Source organism: Microcebus murinus, chromosome 5 (genome assembly GCF_040939455.1).
Source record: "Microcebus murinus isolate Inina chromosome 5, M.murinus_Inina_mat1.0, whole genome shotgun sequence".
NCBI classification, from domain to species: Eukaryota; Metazoa; Chordata; class Mammalia; order Primates; family Cheirogaleidae; genus Microcebus; species Microcebus murinus.
This window is the reverse complement of record NC_134108.1, coordinates 108,067,874-108,082,981: the sequence shown is the minus strand read 5'-3', so window position 1 is coordinate 108,082,981 and position 15,108 is coordinate 108,067,874. Positions and strand designations below refer to the sequence as shown.

At 54.2% G+C, this 15,108-nt stretch overlaps 2 protein-coding genes across 2 annotated transcripts; one reads left to right on the top strand and one right to left on the bottom strand.

The window, feature by feature from the left end:
• Window positions 1-456: 456 nt before the first annotated feature.
• CLPSL2 (colipase like 2) lies at window positions 457-2,063 on the top strand. The gene is made up of 3 exons (XM_076003589.1): window positions 457-706; window positions 955-1,030; window positions 1,840-2,063. The coding sequence occupies exons 1-3, from the start codon at window positions 530-532 to the stop codon at window positions 2,061-2,063; spliced, it is 477 nt and encodes a 158-aa protein (XP_075859704.1). The 5' UTR covers window positions 457-529.
• A 5,930-nt stretch (window positions 2,064-7,993) lies between these two features.
• On the bottom strand, window positions 7,994-10,076 carry CLPS (colipase). Its single transcript, XM_012746791.2, has 3 exons — window positions 9,914-10,076; window positions 8,746-8,868; window positions 7,994-8,284 (listed from the first exon to the last, which is right to left on the bottom strand). Exons 1-3 carry the CDS (start codon window positions 9,995-9,997, stop codon window positions 8,153-8,155), a joined length of 339 nt encoding a protein of 112 aa, XP_012602245.1. The 5' UTR covers window positions 9,998-10,076; the 3' UTR covers window positions 7,994-8,152.
• Window positions 10,077-15,108: the final 5,032 nt, after the last annotated feature.

Genomic DNA, 15,108 nt, shown 5'->3' with positions numbered 1-15,108 from the left:
CCTAGGCAGTGGGGCAGAGATGCTGGGTAGCTTTGGAGGGAGAGGTGGGGACCTGAACCACCCCCAAACTGGGGATTTTATGCCCAGGCAGGAAGCTTGGGGGAATCCCGAAGGGACTTCAAAGGCTGTGTCACCTTCCCCTGACGGCCTTGGAGGTGAGAGAAGTTGGCCTATGACCAGCACCGTCAGCGCCCCTCCCCCTCCTGAGGGTCTCAGCCCAGGGTTCTCTTCCAAATCCTCCCCACCTGCTCCCGTTTCTCCCGTCCTTCCCTCCTACCCCACTGCCTAGTGACCTTAGGCACAATGACTCTTTCTTCCCTCCCTCCCTTCCCCCCCACTCAAGTGTGATCTGAGAGTATCTGCCCCCCCACCCAGCACAGGACACTCTTGGGACCCATGGCAGTGAGGGAGGCCCAGGAAAGGAGAGGCAACGCGCTAAACCTTCCCCCAGTCCCCCTTTCTCATCTTCCCTGCTTGTCCAGCCCTGCTAGGGGAGGGGTGTGGGGTGGGACCTGGAGGTGACAATCTTATGGCTTCTCCGGGATTGTTTGCAGCCTGGCAGACATCCTGCCTGTCCCCACAGAAAACCGGGGACAAGTGCTCCCACCACTCTGAGTGCTACACTGACTGCTGCCTCATGGACCTGCAGGCTGGTGGAGCCTTCTGTGCCCCCAAGGCCAGGACAACTATGGCCTGTTTGCCCCAGGTGAGGCGGGGCGAGGCAGTTCCTCCTGGCAAGTAGGGAAGGGGTGGGGGAGGTTACAAAAAAACATGTGTCCCCACCTGCTTTTGTGCCTTCTGCCTGGAGTGCCCCTACCCCCTTTTCCACCGGGCAGACTCCTACTCATCCTGCAGCACAACTCCAGCCACCTCCTCTGAGAAGCCTTCCCTCCTCAGAGCGCCCATGCGCTGGGCTCATCCCCTCAGCTGAGCACGCGTCTCCCTGATTGGCAGTTGGCGCTCTTTAAGAGCAGGGATTGCATCCTATTTATCTATGAAGTCTCGGCCCCCAGCTTAGTGCCTACACATAGTAGATGCTCAACAAATGCTTGTTGAATGAGTAATTGTCTTTACGCTAACCACCAAGGCAGGGTAGGTGGGAAAAGACCTTACTACCAATCCTCATCTCCCTGCCCAAATGGCCTAATTTCGTGAGAGGAGTATAGCACTGCAGTGGCAGGACCTTAGCTTTGGAGTTGGACTTGAGTTTAAATCCTGGCTATTCTACCCCCTGTCTTTATGACCTCAGACAGGTCACCTGGGCTCTCTGAGCCTCAGTTTCCTCATCTGCAAAGTGGGGCTAAACTACCTACCGCACCAGGTTACCGGGACGAGTACAGGTCCTGGCGAGGACAGTGCTCAATCGAGCACTGTTGTTAGTAGCTGGTAGAAACGCCAAGAGCAGAAGGCACAGTACCTCTTGTTCCCGCTCACCTGGCCCTGGGCCCAAACCTCTCTAAGGAAGATGGGCCCAGCCTCCATGTTCCTGTCTGGGGAGCTGCCAGTGCCCTAAGGAATCGGCAGGGTCCCTGCCGTGGCCTGCCCCACAGCTGAAGTGGCTAGAGGGTCTTTGCATTATGGGCACCTACTTCACCTCCTGTAGTGCTCACAACACCCCTGTGCGATATGTCCTGCTGCTTACTCTATTTCACAGCCGAGGACACTGGGCTGGAGGGGCTCGGCAGCTTGCCCGAGCCCGCGCAGTCCCAGGCCGTAGAGCCGCAGACCGCGGGTCCGGCTCGCTGCAGCACGGGGCTCTTGCTCCTGGTTGCCCACAAGTTTAATCCCCTTCCTTCCTGTGTCCTGGCGACTCCCAACTCTCATACCTACTTCCTGCAGACCAAGGGAGCCATCAACATCATCTGCCCATGCCTCCTGGGCTTGAATTGCATATCCAAGGACCTGATGTGTCCCCGTCGGTGCCATATGTTTTAGAGGAGGACACAGACTGGTCACCGCTGCACCTTCCTCCCTCCCTTGGGGCCAGAGGCCCTGGGCGCACCCAGCTTGCTCCAAATCCGGCTCCTGTGACATTAAAATCACTTCCTGGCTCTGGCGTCTGACTGCACTTTCTGGGAGAGGAGCCCTGGGGGGTTGTCCGGTCCCAGGAAGGCAGGAGGGAAACCGGAGACATGAAAGAGCGCCTCATGGAGTCTGGCCCTGTGGGAGCTCAGCGGGGACTGCAGGAAGGGACTGGGGCGGGGAGGGTGTGGGGGACGAGGACAGGGATGAGGGGGTGGGTCCAGGCCAACTCTTGGGTTGGAGGCTTGGGGGAGGGGCAGGGCTGAGCGTGCCTGGAGGTGTACGCTGTGGTGCCGTGGGTGGGGTGTGGTGGGGAAGGACTGAGTGGGGGTATCTGAATGTTTTGTGGGGGAGGCAAAAGGGTGGAGATCCTTAGGGCAGTGTGAGAATGTGTGGGGTATGAATGCAGAGCTCCGCCTGTGGGCGTGAAGGGGCTTGGCGCCTTGAGGTCTCAGCTCTCTGGGGTATTATCAGTTCGGTTGTGTGGATAAAGACCTGAGGCTCAAGGCTGGGTGAGGTGCTCACACCTGTAATCCTAGCACTCTGGGAGGTCGCTCAAGGTCAGGAGTTCGAGACCACCCTGAGCAAGAGCATGACCCTGTCCCTACTAAAAATAGAAAGAAATAATTGGCCAACTAAAAATATCTAGAAAAAATTAGCTAGGAATGGTGGCGCATGCCTGTAGTCCCAGCTACTCGGGAGGCTGAAGTAGAAGGATTTCTCGAGCTCAGGAGTTGGAGGTTGCTGTGAGCTAGGCTGACGCCACGGCACTCTAGCTGGGGCAACAGAGTGAGACTCTGACTCAACAACAACAAAAAAAGAACTGAGGCTCAGAGGAGCTTCATGACTTATCCCAGGTCACGATGTCGGGGTATCAGTGGGACTCTTTCTGCTTTAAGTATATAAAACACCAACCCAAACTGCCCAGATGATGAGGGGTTTTTGATGGTCAGACATAGAAGTCCAGAGGCGGGGCAGCCCCATGGCTGTCAGGCTGAATTCCTTCCCAGGAGCCATGAAAGTTCCAGGTGTTGCCTACTCACAGCTGAGGTTTATTGAGCGCTTGCTATGTTCCAGACACTGTGCTTTCGTAACTGTCTTAACTCATCTTATTGTCACAATGAGGTAGCAGCAGATACTGTATTTATCCCTGTTTTACAGGTAGAGTGTAACACTTCCAGAGTAAGGGGTGAAGCTGGGACCCGAGGCCAGGCTCTTACCCACAATCCCCCTCATACGTCCATACCACGCCTTCCAGAGACAGAAAACATCTCTGTTCCGGAATTGTCTTTGCACCTATCTATATCTAGATCCGTGACCAAGTCATGGCTTTCTTTTCTGCAAGAAGTGAAAAATGGCAAAATTTTCATGGAGATTGAAAATAAAAACAAAGGAAAATTATGAGTTTCTTCTCCCAGAATGATGTGTCTCCCCACCCTAGACATTTAACCCGGGTTTAATTTGTGGCGAGTATGACTGGGCCCCATTCCCCAAACCCCCCCTCTGGCTTCAGGTAAGCACCCTGAAGCCAGATCTGAGAGTGGGAGGGGCAGAAGTGGGAAGAGCCCGAAGCCGGTTGGGCTGGGGAGGAAGGAGTGCCAGTCACCTCCCTTGGCCCTGCGCCTGCCCTTGCCGTGTCCTGGGGAACCGCGTTTCCCAGCCTCCTGTGTCCTCTGGTTCTTCCGTCTGGCTGAAGACTGCAGGGCAGGGTAAGGATGTTACCACATAAATCTCCCTTCCCCCGTCCCTGCTTCAGGCGATGCCACCAGCAGTTTCCTTGTCTCCTCCATGGCACCTGCTCCTTTAGGACAGCCCCTCCTCTACACTCTTCCTGGTGCTGCCAACTTCATTCACATGGCGTCTCGCATTGCTCCTCAAGCCGTGGCGTCATTGGAGGCTCCCAGCATTGCGAATCTCCCAGTCGTCTCACCCCCCAGTCTGGTTTCTCGGCTCCGCTGTCTTGGCTCCTCTGTCACCCGTGCGATTGATTCCCTGTGTTAAATTCTCCGTGTTTAAATACCTAGAGTAGATTCTGTTTTCCTCACTGGCAGAGAAGGAAACCTTCTAAGTGTAGGCAAAGCTGCTTCTATAATACTAAGTCCTCCTTAAATGTGTAGAATTCATTTGGAACACAATCGCCTTGTAAAGAGAGCTGAGGTTGGTAGTGAACTATAAAAGGTCTTGTAACTACACTTTTATAAAAGTAAAAACCAATAAAAGACTGAATATACAATAAAAGTTGTCACGGGAAAAGAACCCAAGCTCAGTTAAACAATTTAAGGAGGTTTATTCTGAGCTGAGTATGTGTGACCGTGGCCCAGAGAGCCACACCAAGAAGCCTTGAGCAAGTGGTCCCACCACGGTTGGCTCACAGTTTGGTTTTATATATTTCAGAGAGACAGGAATTACAAGCAAAGTCATAAATCCATACATGGAAGGTGTACATTGGTTTGGCCCGTAAAGACAGGACATCTTGAAGTGGGGCATTACAGGTTATGGTGGGTTTAAAGATTCTTTAATTTGTAATTTGTGAAAGAAATGAAGCTTTGTCTAAAGGCTTGGAATATCTTAAGTTAAGATAAGGAAGTCTCTCCCGCCTGTAATCCTAGCGATCTGGGAGGCCGAGGCGGGCGGATTGCTCGAAGTCAGGAGTTTGAAACCGGCCTGAGCAAGAGCGAGACCCTGTCTCTATGATAAATAGAAACGAATTAATTGGCCAACTAATATATATATATAAAACCAGCCGGGCATTGTGGCACATGCCTGTAGTCCCAGCTATTTGGGAAGCTGAGGCAGATGGATTGCTGAGGCCAGGAGTTTGAGGTTGCTGTGAGCTAGGCTGACACCACGGCACTCACTCTAGCCTGGGCAACAAAGCGAGACTCTGTCTCAAAAAAAAAAAAAAAAATATATATATATATATATATATATACATATATATATATGGAAGTCTGTTAATCAGAGACAAGCCACCTGACATGTTGACAAGTACCCACACTCAAGGCTCCAGCAGCACGGTCCAGTGGAAACAAATGAGAGCTACGTCAATTATTTTAAATTTTCTAATAGCCATATTAAAAAAGGAAAACTAAAAAGAAGCAGGTGGAATCAATTTTGATAATCTATTTTGTTTATAACCCAATAAAAATATCATTTCAACATATGAAAATATTTGAAATGCTTTACTTTTATTTTTTGGTAATAAGTCTTCAAACCCTGGCTTGTATTTTACATCTATCTCGATTCAGATAAGCCACATTTCAAGTGCTCAACAGCCACACGTGGCTGGCTAAGAGCTAGCACCCAGCCTATCAGATGGCGTGGGTCTACGGGGCCAGCGTTAGGAATGTTTTACGGACTCGAGGCTGCAACAGCCCTGCTTCTACAGCTGAATAGCTGGCAGATCTAGAAAGTAGTAACAAGAAGACAGGGAACGCCTGGCATTAGAGTGTTAAGGTGGAAAGTGTCAGTGGCGAGGCTACAGCCCATGTGACATCCTTATGTGCATCCTCTGGGCTCAAGGCTTAGTGAGGCAGGTGCTTTTGACCAACAGCCACAATGATAACAAATGCTCCCCTGCTGCAGGCAGACTTGCATTGGCTTCAGTGTAGAAAAACAATCACTGTAGGTATTTCAAGGAGAAAGGGTTTAATACGAGGGAACAGATGATTGGGGTCTTGGCTACTTGCTTCTGCAGAGCCCAACTCAGTACTCATTTCTGGAAACTGGGGACATTTTCTTTGAGTCCCCAACAGTCTAAAACACAGTGCTGGGCACACTATGGTCACTCAGTAGACATACCAAGACATGCATGCCGGTTTCCCCCAGGCCTGAATCTGGGAACCAAGAAATATGACCCATCCCTGCCTCGGGGCCTGAACCCCCCACTGGGTTAAGGCACTGAAAGTCCCTCTTGTGGAGCACTAACTCAGGTGTGGCTGACGCTGTGACCTGCTTCCCCAGCAGCCACACAGGGGTGGGGACTTGCAGCCTTCTGATTTCAGGGCTGCTCATTTTTAAGCACCAAAGGAAGCAGAAAAGCTTTGTCTTTCTCTGCTTCACCCATTTTAAGAAAAGGATCTGGGCCAGGAGTGGTGGCACACGCTTGGAATCCTAGCACTCTGGGAATCCAGGGGGTTGGATCACTCAAGGTCAGGAGTTCGAAACCAGCCTGAGCAAGAGCAAGACCACATCTCTACTAAAAATAGAAAAAAATTAATTGGCCAACTAAAAACATAGAAAAAATGAGCCGGGTGGTGGCACATGCCTGTAATCCCAGCTACTTGGGAGGCTGAGGCAGCAGGATTACTTTGGAGTTTGAGGTTGCTGTGAGCTGAGCTGATGCCATGGTACTCTAGCCAGGGCAACAGAGTGAGACTGTCTCAAAAAAATAAATAAATAAATAATAAAAAAAAAAGGATCTGTTCTGTAAAATTTGGATTTATTCAAAAGGCTGCACTTTAAGGACCCAGAAGGCCACACTGGCCTCAAGGTCCCAGGTTCCCGACCCCTGCCAGGTGCCTTCGCACCTCCCTGCAGGTGGAGCGGCCAGATGAGCCAGGTCTCCCGCGGAAATGCGGGCAGACGTCCACGCGGAGGCTGTGGGGAAAGACAAGAGGGTTTGCAAGAAGAAACGCTCCGCCCCTCGCCCCCCCCCAGAACATGGCGAGAGGGTACCACGACGCCGGGAGCGGCTGCAATGGCATCTGCCAACCGCGAAGAGGTCGGGAGAACTGGGAGCCGCCAGACACCAAACAACGCCGGCCCCTCCCGCCTCTACACTGCGGGACTCGCGAGAAACGCACAGTCCTGTGTGCGTCCGCCGTAAGCAGCGGGCTTTGCCAGCTTGTGCCGAATGCGGTCCTGACGCCTAAGCCTGTGCTTGCCGGGGCTCGTCGTCACAGACCTCGGAGCCCTGGGCTGGGAGGACACCAAATCTCACTCAGGTCACCACCCCGCCCTTGGTGTGACTCTCCAGTCCAACCAGGGGGTCTTGAGCGCCACCCGCACACCTGGGTGGTGGGGACCGCAGGACTGCCTGAGGTGACGCGTGCTCCAGAGCTCCAGGGGCTAGAACACTGTTATATTGAGTCAAAATTAAATTCCTTACGACTTCCACCCCTTCTTAGTGTGACTAATTGGGCAAAGAACAGGGACCCATAGGAAGGGTAGGGGGTGGAGTAGGTGGGCACAGTGGCAGCTCTTTCCAATCCTGTGACACTGGGCGAGTTCCTTAACGTCTCTGAAACTTAGTTATCTGTAAAGTGGAGGTGATGAGTCCCCGTCCTGGCATCGCTGCGAGGATGGGTGCACGGAGTAGGCCCACGGCAGGTGCTAAGGTCTGACCGCAAGGCATGGGGGCGCCAGCCGCTCTTACGTCTGAGGGCTGGGCCCAGGAAAGGGGCGGAGCCGCAGACGGGACTGGTGGATTCTGGTGCGGGGCACTGTGAGCCTTTGCGCCCCTGCCAGAGGGGAGTGTGTGTGTGAGAGAGAGTGTGTGTGTGAGTGTGTGTGTGTGTGAATGTGTGTGAGTGTGTGTGTGAATGTGTGTGTGCGTGTGAGTGCGTGTGAATGTGAGTGTGTGTGAGTGTGTGAGTGTGTGTGTGTGAGTGTGTGTGTGAGTGTGTGAGTGCGTGTGTGTGAGTGTGTGAGTGCGTGTGTGTGTGAGTGTGAGTTTGTGTGCGTGAGTGTGTGTGCGTGAGTGTGAGCGTGCGCACACCTGCCTGTCTCTCTCCGAACGTGAGGGGCAGGAAGGGCGTCCCAGCAGGCGTGACTGCTCCTCAGAAATGGAGAGGCTCCAGCCCGGCGGGGCCTCCTTACAGCCTTGTCTCTACTGTCCAGTCTGCTCGGCCACAGCCTCCCCGGCCTGACCCCCTGTTCTTCTGGCCCGGCTGAAGCCTGCCCTGGTGGCAAAGGCTGGGTGCAACTTCAAGGGGGACGCCGGCGCAGCAAGGACATGCGGGAGGCGGGCAAGGTTTGCAGGCGGCTTTAATTGCCAGGAGCCCAGTGAGAAAAGAGTCGCTGGTCAGGGAGGTGGCCAGCCAGGCAGGGGTGGCAGAGGAGGGTAGAGGTGGCCCTGGACCCAGCGTCCCGCAGTGTGCGGGGCCGGGGGCAGGAGTGGCGGGTGGTCTCACTGCTTGGAGCGCCCGGCATCAAGGCAGAGGCCAAAGTTGGTGTTGGTGATGGCGCCCACGATGGTCTTGTCCGCCTCACAGGTCAGGCCCCGCTCGCAGGGACACTTGTAGTAAACCCCATAGAGTGTCTGCAGAGACACGGAGGCAGTGGGGTTACTGGCCATGGGGGTCCACTTTGGGCAACACTCGCCCCTGCCTGAGCCAGACAACCAGCCAGCCCCTCTGTCGTGTCAGATAGTGTCTCTCCCGACGGCTGCCCGGGGGTGGGCTGGGGGGGTGTTGTGCGCCTGGGAGACCAGAACCAGGACTCCACTCTGGCTCATTGCTCGCACTAACCTGATCTCTTTGGGGAGCCTCTATTTGCCCATCCATGAAATGGGGATAACCATCCCTGTCCCACCCGTCTCACTGCTCCGCTGTGAGGGGCCAGGGCGATGATGGGAGGGATGGGAAAGTACTCTGACTCCCTGTCACCTCCACATTCAGCCTCCAGGCTGCCCCTCCTCCCTGATCCCACCCCCAGGGCTTTCCTCCTCTGAGCTACCCCTCCCCGTCCTCCCCGACCCAAGCCCACTGCTCCAGCACCCACCTTGACGGAGCACTCGCTGTTCTCGCTGGCCTTGGGTGCGCAGCGGGCCAGGCTCACCCCGCTCGTACGGTGACAACACTTGCTCTTGCACTGGGCGCTGTTCATGCAGAGCTCACCCTCATCCTGCCCAGGGCAGGGATAGCCCGTCAGCCCAGGCCCCTCCTCCAGGGCCTTGTCCACCCAGACCTCCACCCCACCACCCACGACCGCCCACCGTGCCTCCCCTGCTGGGGGTGTGCGCCAAGGAGTCCAGCCCCTGGGTCTGGTGGCCTGTCTGCCCTGCCACCTGTGTGGGACATGGGCATGTGGTGACAGAGAAGCTGCCCCAGGCTGGGTGGGGCCAGGACCCTGGGGTTCCAGTACCAGCTGTGCTACCTGCTCCCTGGTGGCCCTGGGCCAGCCCCTGCCCCCAGGCCTCAGTGTTCCCATCTGGAATGTGCACATGTGGCCCCCAAATAGGCTTCCAAACATCTCCGGGTCCCATACTCCTTTGGGGAGCCTGTGAAAGTTAAGATCATCTCCCTGCAAGACCCCTCCGTCCCCCACAGACTGCTCCATGGGGTCGCACGGGGGTCCTGGCCCCTGCACACCCATCATGGCCCTGAGTTAAGAGTTAAGAACCTTCGGACAGGGTGAGTGGCCCGGAGAGGCTTTCCCGGCCGTGCCCCCGTGGAGAGGCAGTGGTGGCAGTGGCGGACGACCAGAGCCCGCCCGGCTCCACCCTAGCCCCCCCTGCCCTCAGCTCTGCACCCATCAGCCCTGCGCCCCTTAGCCCTGTGCCCATCAGCCAGCTTCCTTCTGAACCTCCACGTCCCTGGTGGTTGTGAGGACTGAGTGAACGTTCCCGGGCCTCCAGAACTGTGTCTGGAACACAGTAAGGAAGGTGCCGCTGTAGGTCACAGGCTGGAATCCTTGGTGGAACCAGGGTTTCCCGGGCGGAGCCCAGGCCTCTGCATTTCCGTGAGGCTCCCTGGGCCAGGCGGAAGCACCGCTCTGCGCATGCGCCGGCTGGTGCTGCCCAGGCAGTGAGGGCAGAGGTGCAGGTGCTGCTCCAACCCGCCCACGCCCCGCAGCCCAGGTGGGAGCGTCGGGGTCGGGGGCCACGCTTGCCACATCCCCACCTGGGGATTCCGACGGCCACCCCGACCCCTGCCGAAGACCCCCTCACCAGGCTGATGAGGATCCCCCGAGGGTCGGGAGCTGCACAGGCCACTGACAGGGCGATGAGCAGGAGGACCAGGACCTTCTCCATGGCGAGCGGGACACTGGTGTGGGTGGCAGTGGCGGGTCCGATGGCAGAAGACAATGGCAGCCTGGGTGGTGGGGCTATACAAAGGCTCCTGTGCACGTGACCCGCCTTCTGCATCCCACGGGGCCGGCGTGAGCACAGGCACAGCTGTGGCCATTCTGCTTGGGGGCCTGATAAGGTGGCTGGGCAGGCACCTGGTGGCTTTTGGCGCACGTGTGTGGTGTGTGTGTCTGATAACCATGTGTTATGTCATGATTAAGAGTGTGGACTCTGGTAATACAAACAAGAAACAAAAGAGGGCCGACCCCAGAGCACTGACAGCTGTACAAGTTACCACTGGGTAAACTTTCTAACTGTTCTCATTGTTCTCTCAGTCTCATCTGTCTACTGAGGATAATTTCAAGAGCTGAATGAACACACATATGTGTGTGTTACATGTACATTAACATAGCGATGCCCAGCTATAAGAATATAGTTGTAGCAGGCGCTCCCAGGTGTGCACCGCCTGGAGCGGCCCGGGCCCTGGCAGCTGAGCGGCGCTGCTCTGCCTCCCGGCGCTCTGCGGGTTAGGCGCTGTCTGCGTCACCACAGTTCCGGCCTGCCTTCGCCCCAGCCAAACCCAGGTGTGTAGCAGTGTCAGGCTCAGGTGAGGAGGGGTCCCAGCCTCCCACCCCTCAACCTTCCTTCCAGGCCCCTCAGGGGATTCTAGAGCAGCCCCAGGTCGCGGGGTGACCAGCTGTGTGGCCCCGGGCCGGGCATGTGTGTTCTCGCTCTCCCGCGCACCGGGCGGCTGCCCGCAGGAGTGATTCAGGGACTCTCAGGGGTCCTTCTCAAGCGATTCTGTCCCCTGTCCTTCCCACCTCACTCGGTACCTGCAATTCCAGCATCGAGGACTCAGCCCTTTAGTTAAGGCTTCCACTGGCCCTGCCCCTACCCAAGGCCACGGGCGAGCGTGAGCAGTTGCTGGTCCCGACTGAGAATGGGGGGGCTCTGGGCCCAGGGGTGGAGGCTGGGAAGCGCACAGCTGCCCGAGTGTGCCCAGGCGTGGGAACAGAGCAGCTTGCCCTGAAGGTCTGGTCCCTGCAGCCAGAGCCCTCCCTCCCCCTCCCCCAAGAGGTAGAGGACAGCCCCCCTGTGAGGCTCCAGGTTGGGGCGCCTCAAGCACAGCTCTGATCCAGACCAACCTGGCTTCAAAAGTCAGCACTTAACTAGCTACATGACCTTGGAGCAGGAATTTCAACTTCTTAAGTTCCCTGAGCCTCAGTTTCCTTATCTACCTAAGGAGACATTGGCTCCTGTGTCAGAAGGTCAGGGCTGAGCAAGACAGTGTATGTGGAGCCCACGTGGAAGTGCCTGGCACATGCGTAGCGGATGTTAGGAAAGGCCTGAGCGAGGGACTGCGCGGAAGGCGGATATGGCGCTCCTGCCAACAGGACTTGGGATACGATCCTTATCAGCGGCTGCACACAGCAGACTTTGGAATGGATGGAAGCGTGACTGGTGTTGGGTCCCTGCCCTTCTCTCTGTGGCCTTAAGGAACAACAAGGAAATAACAAGATAATTGTAAGTGTAATGTATATCACTAAATAGGCTTGTTTGGAACAGTATGCTTACTATATGACACCAGAGATTTTATCTGTATGTTCTTTACCATAAACACATATGCCTTTCCCTATAATAAATACAGAGATTTGGAGAAGGTGTGGGAGCTCTTTGAAACGAAGCCTCTCCTCCTCTAGCCTGAGATTGTGGTCTGGAGCATTCTTCGTTGTGCCGTGACACTGGTAGACATGATCTCTACACATAGCAGGTGCTCAGCCCACGTGATGCCACGCCCTTGCCCTCACCCTCACATCCCTGGGTGTGGAATGTACCGGAACAGCCGGAGGGTCCAGTCAAGAGACCCTCAAAATGAGAGAAACCCATCTGGCTCCAGAGATGCAGAAATACCATTAACGAAAGAACACTTTCCTCTCTAACTTTTATGGAAGGCAGCGTTTGAAGCCACTTTTCCCCATGAGCTCGCTCTGATCTCTCCTCTTTCCTCCACCCCAGTGAAAGGGCAGCCTTGCGGAAATAACAGGAAAACATCTGATTCCGAAATGTCCTAACAACATTTAAGGATCAAAGGTGAGTCCCCTACTCTGCTGCTTCTCTCCCCAGCTGGCATCTGGAAAGAGCCCCAAGACAGAAGGAAATGTAAATCTATCTCTTTACATCCACCAGAAGGCTTTTAGGATCTGTTTTACAGCCTCAAGGTGTTCCTGAGAAGCTTGGGACAGACAGAGGGGAGGCAAACTCCAGGCCTTAGTTTCCTGCCCAAAGCATAGCTCAGGGGCAAAATCACATCCCCTGTGATAGGCCTGAATGCATCTCAGAGAAAACCAAGTCTCCCAGAGCAGAGAAAGCAAGAAAGACTGACTCTGTGACATCTAATCACTCCGCAACAAGTACTACTTTTTTCTCTTTCCCTTTGTCCCCATAAAAGCAGCGAGCCACTCGTCCTCACTGCGGCATCTCCCTTTTCCTTCTTTGGGATGCCAGGCTGTCTCCATGCTCTCTTCCCCCCCCTCTCCCCTAAGAAGATAAAGTAAACTTTTTGACTTTTATACCTTAATTTCTGCATGAGAAATCATCCTCTGTGGGTGCTGTGAGCGGCTGCTAGGCTTCCCGCCCCAACACCCAGGCCGTCTGCCAGGCCAGCCGTGGGAGAGTGAGCACTGTCCCCTTCTCCCGGGTCAAGAGGGAGGCTGGGGGCGGGACCAATTTAAAGAATTGCGCTTTGGCTTTTTCTTTTTTAATTTTTTAATTTCAGCATATTATGGGGGTACAAATGTTTAGGTTACATATATTGTCTTTGCCCCCCGCCTGAGTCAGAGCTTCCAGCGTGTCCATCCCCCAGATGGTGCACACGACACCCATTAGGTGTGAATATACCCATCCCCTCCTCCCCCTCCCACCTGCCCGACCCCAGATGAATGTTATTACCATATGTGCACATAGGTGTTGGTCAGTTAATACCAATTTGCTGGTGAGTACATGTGATGCTTCTTTTTCCATTCTTGGGATACTTCACTTAGCAGAATGGGTTCCAGCTCTATCTAGGATAATACAAGAGGTGCTATATCATGATTGTTTTTTGTGGCTGAATAGTACTCCATGGTCTACATATACCACATTTTATTAATCCACTCATGTATTGGTGGGCACTTGAGTTATTTCCACGTCTTTGCAATTGTGAATTGTGCTGCTGTAAACATTCGAGTGCAGGTGTCTTTTTAATAGAATGTCTTTTGTTCCTTTGGAGAGACTCCCAGTAATGGGATTACTAGATCAGATGGTAGTTCTACTTGTAGCTCTTTGGGGTATCTCCATATTGCTTTCCACAGAGGTTGAACTAGTTCACAGCATGCTTTGGGTTTTCCCCTCAAAAAAGAACCGAGTTGTGGGTCCTACATGCAATCACACAGGTAAATCTCACAGGCATAAAACTAGCCACAGACAAAAGAACACACACTGTGCGATTCCATTTACATGAGGCTCAAGAAGAGGCAGAGTCAACCTATGGTGATAGAAGTCTGGAGAGTGATTACCCCGGGAGGGATACTGAGTAGGAGGGGGCACGAGGGAGCCTTCTACAGTGTTGGAATTGTTCCAAATCTTGGTCTGGGGCGTTGATGCCATGTAAAAATCCATCTAGCTGTGCACTTAAGATTTGAATGCTTTACTGTATGTATTATAGCTACTCTGCCACCAAAGAAAAAGATGAAATTCTCTCTAGTCAAGTCCTACCACCTGGGATGGGGTTGGGGTGGTGCCATGCCTCCCACTGAGTGGGGCTGAGGCACAGTGGCTGTAGAACTCCTCTCGTGTGTCTCCCCGTCTGCCTTCTCCAAGATCTGCCCAGACGCAGACGGCGAGCCGCTGGTGGCCTTGCAGCCGTGCTAGTAAAGGAGCTGTCTTTGCTGCGGGCTGCAGTGGACCGAACAAGGGATGGACATCTGACCCAAGCCCCTCTCCTGGGAGTGGAGTAGACTTGTACCCGACAGCCTGCCTTCAAGCTGGTCTGAAACATGGAACTAAGGAAGCCCTGCAAGGCTATTTTTTTCATGCTGGTGAAGAAATGGAGAAAGCCAATTTGCAGAGGGGAAAGAGAGTGGATCAACCAGTCAGAGAGAAGCAGCCACAGCCATGCCCTAACTTCTTGATGGATCTGCACGTCCTGGGGAGAAACACACACAGGCACGCACACGCCCTCCCATAGTCACTGCATTCCTGCAACACATCCCCTTGCTAGCCATAAACACAGACATCTCAATTGTGCAATGGGACTCCCAACCCTGGAGTCAGAGCAGAGAGCAGCCAGAGAATCCACTCGAGATGTAAGTTCCCCTCCAGAGACTCAGAGACTTAGCTGCGACCCCCAAGCCCCTGCCTGTGACCTTCTCTGGGTGGAGCTCTGAGGTGGGCAGCAACCCCTGCCGGGCCTTGCGGAACAGGGAAGGGCACTTCTCCAGATACAGTCGATTTTGTTATTCAAGAAGGAGGAAGGGACCAGGCAAGGCAGTCTGTAATCCTAGCACTCTGGGAGGCCCAGGCAGGAGAATTGCTTGACTTCAGGAGTTTGAGACCAGCCTGAGTGAAAGTAAGACCCCGTCTCTACTAAAAAATAAAATAATAAAAAAAAAATAGTTGGCATGATGGCTCAAGCCTGTAGTCCCAGCTACTCGGGAGGCTGAGGCAGGAGGATCGCTTGAGCCCAGGAGTTTAAGGTTGCAGCAAGCTACAATGATGCCACTGCACTCTAGTCCTGGGGTGAAAGAGTGAGACTGTGGACTATATCTCCAAAAAAAAAAAAAAAAACCAGCAGGAAGGTTCTGTGCAGAAACAACAATAGATACCCCCTCTATTCCATTTTTGACTCCCCAGCCCACAAATAACTTTCCTTCTCCAAGAAGTAGGTTCGAAGTATAAATTGGGGTGTGTGATAATTGTAACTTGTAAATTTTCTCTGACTATCCAATCTCCATCATGTTTGGGTGAGGGTAGGAAAGGAGATATACAGTGACTGTCAGGTTGCCAGTCTCTTTAGTTCCATTCTCAGACTCGACAGG